The sequence below is a fragment of the Acanthisitta chloris genome, unplaced genomic scaffold (assembly GCF_000695815.1).
Source record: "Acanthisitta chloris isolate BGI_N310 unplaced genomic scaffold, ASM69581v1 scaffold29789, whole genome shotgun sequence".
Lineage (NCBI taxonomy): Eukaryota > Metazoa > Chordata > Aves > Passeriformes > Acanthisittidae > Acanthisitta > Acanthisitta chloris.
The window spans coordinates 1,529-8,956 of record NW_008692412.1 but is presented as its reverse complement, the minus strand read 5'-3'; the positions used below and the strand labels follow the sequence as shown (position 1 = coordinate 8,956).

Genomic DNA, 7,428 nt, shown 5'->3' with positions numbered 1-7,428 from the left:
CTGCTTGCATAGTGTTTGGGGCTCTGCTGAACACCCCAGGTGTTTTTTGGCTTTTTCAATCTCCTGACAGCTTTGCAAGAGGCAGCAAGAGGGAATCTCTTGCTTTTGCTTAGGTTTCAGGCTAGTGCCTTCATGAGGCATAAAGCCCTCAAGGTTTATAAAAGCCAACACAAGGCAACGCATATCTTTGCATTTTGCTGGTTCTGTTGTACCTCTTCCATGCTTTATTCTCCCCACTCCCTCTCCATGACACAGTTAGTATTTGCAGATCATCTCTCTAACACTTGTTTCTCCCTTTTCTTTTTGTCGTCTGGCAGGGGGATCCCATACCTGAAGACATTTATGAGATTTTGGGTGGCGGCTCAGTGCGCTCCATCAGTGACCTCCAGCGTGCCCTGCGGATAGACTCCGTAGGTAAATCTCCTCTTCACCAAACACTCCTCTATCTTTTCTTAAGTCTTTGCAGGGGTGGGAGGGGATATTCTGTTTTCTGGCAGGCACACTGTTAACAGGTCTCACTGTAAGTATAAGAACCATTCAGGAGCCAAGACCTGGCTATTTACACACCTAGAGTCCCCTTGAAACCTGTGGGAGATAGGCAACTAGATGTCTTTTTAGATCTCCTCTGAACTATGGTCTGAAGCACACTGGCTTTCAAAAATGATAAGAGATGGGCAAGGTGATTGCAAGGAACTGAGGTCAGCAATTTTCACCCTAAGAGATGCTCAGGCATTAGGGTTTGAATTGGACAAGGATCAGCTTAGGAGATGGTGAAATGGGAGGTGGAAATAGGGTGACAGAAGAGGAAAGGGCTGAATGTGTTCTCAGGTTTAGCATTCACAAAAGGCCACCAAACGGCTCCCAAAGGCTCTTAGGATGAGAGCGGCAGAGCACGTGTCCATGGGCGAGATACAGGACTGGGGCTAAGTCAGGGTAGTGTCGCTTCACCTCCTGCCCCCAGATAAGAGCTCTGGAGGCTGCAGTGCCTTGGGGTCACTTGGCCAGGGCTGAGTGCAGTGAGCAGCAGGAGCAGCGAAGCATGGAGGGGTCGGCACGTGTGGGAATTGGAGCACGCGCCACGGCGGCTGGGCCAGCCCAGGAATTTATTTATAAACGGTCTCTTCAGAGCAAATTCCTTTCTATTCTAACCCTGCTCCCGCCCGTCGTCCCCCAGACCCCCCCAGCTCGCCTTCTCTCTCGTGTTTTGTCTGTTTGGAGCTTTGTAATCCTTGCCGAGACACTATCTACGGGGGAACAGAATTTCCTGCTTTTGTTTCCTATGCCAGTCCAACCACTGGCGCAGTCTCAAAAGCATTCCCGCTGCCTTTCAAAACGGCCCTGGAGGGGCAGGGGGGGAAAGTGAGGGGGAGGGCACCAGCTGCGTTCCAGCTGCGTTCAGCTATTGTTGTCTTAGAAAGAGGCGACGAGGCTCCCCACCACCGCCACGGCCGCTCCCTGCCCGTACCAGTTCCCTCCTCCTTGTCCATGAGCCACACAATGGGGCAACTTCCAAAATTAGCTGTGCTGGATTGTCCCAGGCTGGTCCACCCCACCCCAACTGTCTTCAGTGCTGACCCAGGGTGTAGAAGGACAACCTGGAGGAGGGATGGATATGGTCTTCAATAGGAGATTTGTTTTGAGTCAACAGTTGTTGCTATTCCCCCTGTCATTTCTCTCCTCTCATCAATTCAAGTTGTGTGCAAAAGGCAGCCCCAGCCTTGTTTGATAAAATGCCAGGCAGAAAAGGATGGAGAGGTAGGAAGAAGCAGCTGATAAGGTGTGTGCAGTCTGTCATGGCCCAGAGTCTAAGGAACAGATACATTCTATAGCAGTTACTAACCACCTTCATGATTAAGAAATAAAATGGTCTTCTCCTGTTGGCTTGAGAAGCCCAGGTGTATGGGAGAAGGCTGCAGAGCTTTGAATCACTGGCTTCACTTCAGGTCCCAGAAGGGAAAGGCAGGTCAGGGAAACAGAAAGTGGTGTTGTGAAGCTTTGTTCTTGTTTCTTTGGTGCACCCCATGGCTCTCATCTGCTCCCAGGTACTGACCGAGGGGCTTGCCATGTGGAATTAGAGTATCAGCAAATTGGTGTGTTAACAAAGTAATCCCAAAGTGGCTGGAACGATTCCCTGTGCTGTTCATGCACCCTGTATGTGTCACATCTACTTCCCTCCACTGACTGCACAAGGAGCCAGAACGAGGCAGCTCCAGGAGGCAGATGAACGGAGGTAGTGCTCTCCTGACCGTACGCATTACTGCAGACCCAGAAATGAGGTGTGTAGAGTAGAGTCACCTCCCTTAACTGTGGCTGTGATCAAAGCAGGTGTGCCCATCTAAGCCAGTCATCCAGACATCTCCTCTAGCCCCAAGAGAGCCATAGGCCCTTCTAGAGTGTGATCCATCAGTTCTCATTTTGGGCGTCTGCCTCAGGGCGAGATGAATGGCCTCCAGCCACTTTAAAGGGTGTCAGTCTGTCTACCTCATGTGTAGATGTTGACTGCTCAGGCACACGATTCCTGCCTTGCGAATACAGCCTCTGTGCACCCATCCCAAATCCTTCAGCAACTGCTTCAGAGCTGAGCAGAGAGCGAAGCCTCTGCTCCCCGTTACAAGACAGCTGCACCTAGGGCAGGGCTGAGGAAGAGGAATGGGACATGATAGGTAAGGGAAGTCTGCTCCACCACACATCTGATAAACAGAGATCTTCCACTGGCCCCAAATTCCCTTTAAGAAAATTGTTCCCTTGATGCTGACGTCCATTCAGTTTCCTTCAGCTGCTAAAGCAGGTCAGAGAAGGAAAGAGCTGTGGCTGGGTGGGAGCTATCTTCAAGCGCAGCCATTGTCCAGAGCTCAGGAGGGGCTGCGTGTTGGAGTGCTCCATGGGGATTATGGGCATTTCTCTATTCAGCACTTCCTATGGGAAAAAGCAGTGGGGTGGGAGGGAACTGCTCAGGGCTGGACTGAATGCTATCGGTCTTCCTCTCCCATCGCTAACTGAACCAACTCCAGATCCTGCCACTTACCTTAGTGTAGTATAGCGGAAAAGTAATTTTAACTTTATTTTTCTGCTCTTCTGTCACAAAACTGACTTTAACCTAGAGCAGCTGAGGTGAGTTGGGAGAGAGAAAGCACCTCACTTCCCACCCCTTCACCTGCTTTCTCACGTCCCAACTCTCCCAGTCCCAAGCTGTCCCAATGAGGCACCTCAGTGTTATATACCAAACATTCTGTTGGTCCCATCTGGTCTTTGATCCTCATTGCTGTATTCTGGTCTCAGATGGCTGATCTGAATCACTCTGCTACTCCTCTCTGACACCAGAAAGCCCTGACATGGGCCTTACTGTTCTTGAGCTGGAGTTTTCCTCTCCCAGACCTGAATGGGATCCCTCTTTCATGATAGGCTTGTTGCTTTGAGCTGCTTAGTCCAAGTCAAGAGCAAACCTAGAGTGTCCATGCCCCAGCATAGCTGTGATCTCACTGGTGGGTTTGCACCTAGCGTGACATACTGGGTACCATGTTCTTGCACTTTGCCTGATGATTTGAGCTCCCGTGCCTGCTGTCTTCTCCTGCCCGTACCTGGTGCTATTAAGTTGTCTCTTTCCATTTGCAGAGCAGGATAGCTCGAGCCTGATCCTGAATGCAACTCAGCCTGGTGAAAATCCTGTGGCCCTGTCTCGAGAGCGACGAAGCCTAGGTGAGTTGGGGGTCTTGCACCTTGTGGTTGTTGAGGCACTCACCTGAGCAGCTGTGGGTGGTTGCAGATGCATGTTTGAGATACAGGTGTAGGGCTAGAAATTATAGTGCATGTGTAGGTGTAGACAGATGAGAAGGAGGGCCTGTGCCTAGAGTAGGAGCTGGGTGTTACACCCCAGGAGGGCAGGAGAGGGAGTCTGGAGCTCTGCAAGCTGCTCTGCTTTAAGTCCTGCCTGTGCTGATTTGCTCTAAAGACATGTCATCTCCTGCCTAGGACTGTGCCACTGCAGTGAGAAGCATCATTGTACTGGAGCCTCCTCCGCAGGGCATGGCTCTGTACAGGGAGGGAGTTGGAGGGGTGGGAAAAGGAGAAAGAACACACGTGTGTGTGAGACCCATGTGGGGTCTATCTCTTCCACTGGAGGTGGCTGCACTAGGTTGGTAACAGCTGCAAAACACATTTCATCTCCCATTCCTCTCTTGGCTGTCCGCAGATGCTCTGGCAGCAGCAGAGGCAGCTGTGCCCGCGGAGTGCAAGACGCGGGAGGTGGTCTTTGAAATCTCCCGCGACATGGTGGACAGCACCAACGCCAACTTCGTGGTGTGGCCACCCTGCGTGGAGGTGCAGCGCTGCTCTGGGTGCTGCAACAACCGCAACGTGCAGTGTCGCCCCACGCAGATCCGTGTCCGGCACGTCCAGGTAAGGGAGACACCTCCTGCTGCTCCCTTCTCCTGCAGGCCATTGGCATCCCCACGTTCCAGAACCAAACCTGCAGCAGGTCTCAGGTGCTGGGCTCATGCAGCTATCTGTCCCCTCACAGCCTGTCTGCAGTCACATTTCGTGCACTGGCCGTGCAGTGCTGCTGGGAGGGCTGGTGCTGTCCAGCAGCTGGGGTCTGTCACCATGCAGAGCTCCAGGGCATCATCCCCAGCTGCAGCTCCATGCCACATTCATTTCTGTGGTTCGAGGCAGCCTTGTCTGCTGTGTTAGAGCAGAAGAAACAGGGCATTTCATTGCAGGAACTGTTTCTGATGCAGAAAGAGGAGAGCTTGCAATGTCAGTCTCCATTCCCCAGCTGCTGCTTCAGCTTCTTCCCAAGACGTGCACTGGAACAGCTTCTTTTTCTCAGCCCAGAGTTACCTTCTGACCCACTCCAGCAGCCAGCAGACACCTGACAGCTAACCTCTTGCTCTGATCCTCCCCTCACAGCTACCAGTGATCTCCTCACAGCTTCCTCCCAGACAGCTTGTTTAAAAATAATATTCATCCTGTACTAATCCTCTGCCTGAGCCATAAGAGACTCCCCCAGGCAGGCGGCAGAGGTTGGCTGGGAGAGATTGTATTCACACAGCCCTTTTCATCAGGAAATTCCTTTCTCAGAAAACCCAGGCTGAATGAGGGAAAAATGGGGGGGAGCAGGAGTTGTTTTTCTGGAAAAAAACAAGTGAGAGGTCAAAAGCCAGGCTGAAAAAGTGACCTGGAAATGGTTTCTGTGAGGACAGAGGTCTCTCTATTGTTTAGCTGGAAGTGTTTGTCTAGTGAGCAGCGTGTGGTCTGAAGCGTGTGGAGTGGGCTTTCAAGGAAAGATAAACAGCCTGGCTGATTTGGTGCCGGCTGAGGGATGCTGCTGGGGGCAGTGGGTTTAGAGGAATTCCATCCCAGACGCGCGGCAGAGTGAGTATTTATAGCTTGCAGAGCACTTCAGGGCCTGCGGTCTTCTTAGATAAGCTGAGTGGGGTCAGGCCCGGCCGCTGCTGGAGTGAGAGGACCCCCTAGAAAGCTTGTGCCCTGTGGTGGGATGTGGAGCAATGAGTCTTCCTTCTGAGTCAGCACTGGTGGAGAGTCCGAGGGAATTTCCAGAGCACCGCCTTTCCCATGAAACACAGAGCTGAGGGCTTCAGCCCTGTGCGTTATTAAAGAGCTTGAGACAAATTCAGACAGGCCTCAGCAGAGCTGATGTAGCTGTGTAAGCTTGCATTAGTCCTGAGTATTTCTCTTTTGCCCTTCCTGTAGGTTCCTGTTGGGAATTAGTTCTGGTTGTCCCCAGGCCTCTGCTGTCAAATGTGTCAGAAACAGACTAGAATGTCCTGCACGTTCCATGTGTTTGTCTGTGACCAACCAGTCATCCTGCTTAAGCAACAGCGAGTGTTAGGAATGGGGGAACCAACCAGTCACATCTGAACTTTCCTGGTCTGGGTCTGCTCTGCTGACATGTGCAGAATTGTCTCCCATACACACCACCCCTGAATTTGAGCTGTGCTCTGTGATGTGCCTTCTGCCCCTCTAGGAAGAAAGCTACTACTGAAGTGCACCGACATTGACTATTTTTATGGAGTGGGATCTGCAGCTGTACTCAACTTTTGCTTGCCTCTCTCTTCCAAATAGGTGAACAAAATCGAATTTGTCCAGAGGAAGCCAAAATTCAAAAAAGTCGTTGTGCCTTTGGAGGACCATGTGCAGTGTCGGTGTGAAGCTGTGTCCCGGCCACCCCCCAGGATCATCCGTCCAGGGCCACAGAGACGTAAGGATCTTGGCATTAGCAAAATGGAGGGAGGTGTGTGAAGAGAGGCTGGGGAGAAAGGAAAGAGGCCTTTGCTGGTTTCAGTCTGCTTAGCTCCAATGAATCCCATGGGCCTTTGCTGGGAGGGATCTTTCCCAGGATGCCTGCCTGTCAACAAGGGGCTGACACTGAGGGAAATGAAGGAGGGGAAGGTGAGAGGTGAGGGGAAGGGCATGGTGGGAAAAGGGAGAGGGCAGAGACTGTGGAGAACAGAGGACAAGAGGCAGAAGAACAGAGAGAAGCCTTGTGGCCTCCTGTTGCAGAGCTAGCTCTTTGTTGACAGTGTGTGGAGAAAGATATTTCAACACGAGGCTGCTGCTCCTCGCTGTACAGACACTCTCCCCTCTGTTTTGGCAGGCTTGTCACCATCGTTCCCCCCAGCCGCTGTCTCACAGAGGCAGCGAGTACGCCGGCCGCCGGCACAGAAGAGGAAACATAAGAAGTACAAGCATGTCAACGATAAGAAAGTGCTGAAAGAAATCCTCATAGCATAGAAGTGCTGGCAGGGGAGAGAGAGCACAAGGCAGGTAACAGCAAGCTGCTTTTCCAGACAGGAGAGAATGTCCTCCCAGGACGTGGCACTGGCCACTTGCTCAATGTGGGGCTGCTGCAGGATGAAACCTGGGTTGGAGGGGGAAGGAATAGGTTGGGTGCCAACATAAACATCCTATTTATATCTTTATGGCTCTTTGCAAAAGTGGAAGGATCATACTTCACCCATTCTTGCTCTTGGGCCCGACCCTTCTTCTTTCTGTGCCTCCCTTAACTGGCAGAGAACAAGCCTGACTTCTCCCTACACCTAAATCCCCTCAGGGTCCATGTAATTAATATCTTCCGTGGAGCAACTCCCATTCTCCTTTCTCTATTGATTCTCTGTTGAAAGCAGAAAATTAATGTTGCTCTGGGGATACCTTTTCCTTTCATTTCATTAGTTCAGTTGGCAGAAAGACTGAAAAGCAGCAATGCTTTTGGTTCATCGCTCTCCTAGCAGGAAGCCTATGTGCATAAGAAAGGTCATACCAGGGGAAAGGAGAAGAGGAATCTCTGGCAAGAGATCTGGGCTTTGTCAGGCCAGGGTCTGATTCTTCTCTCCATGACTTGTGTAAACAGGAGTAATTCCCTCATCATCATAAGAATTTCACTGGCACAAGGGAAAGGAGAATAAGGCCTGG

At 51.5% G+C, this 7,428-nt stretch overlaps 1 protein-coding gene across 1 annotated transcript in view; it reads left to right on the top strand.

The window, feature by feature from the left end:
- Positions 1-302: 302 nt before the first annotated feature.
- Positions 303-7,428, top strand: part of PDGFB (platelet-derived growth factor beta polypeptide) — a gene marked incomplete at its 5' end in the record, with an annotated part of 7,857 nt that continues 731 nt past the window's right edge. The window contains 5 exons of the mRNA XM_009082670.1: positions 303-414; positions 3,613-3,696; positions 4,190-4,395; positions 6,082-6,217; positions 6,614-6,783. Of these exons, the coding sequence (XP_009080918.1) occupies positions 303-414; positions 3,613-3,696; positions 4,190-4,395; positions 6,082-6,217; positions 6,614-6,750 (675 nt within the window). The remainder of the gene's footprint in view (positions 415-3,612; positions 3,697-4,189; positions 4,396-6,081; positions 6,218-6,613; positions 6,784-7,428) is intronic.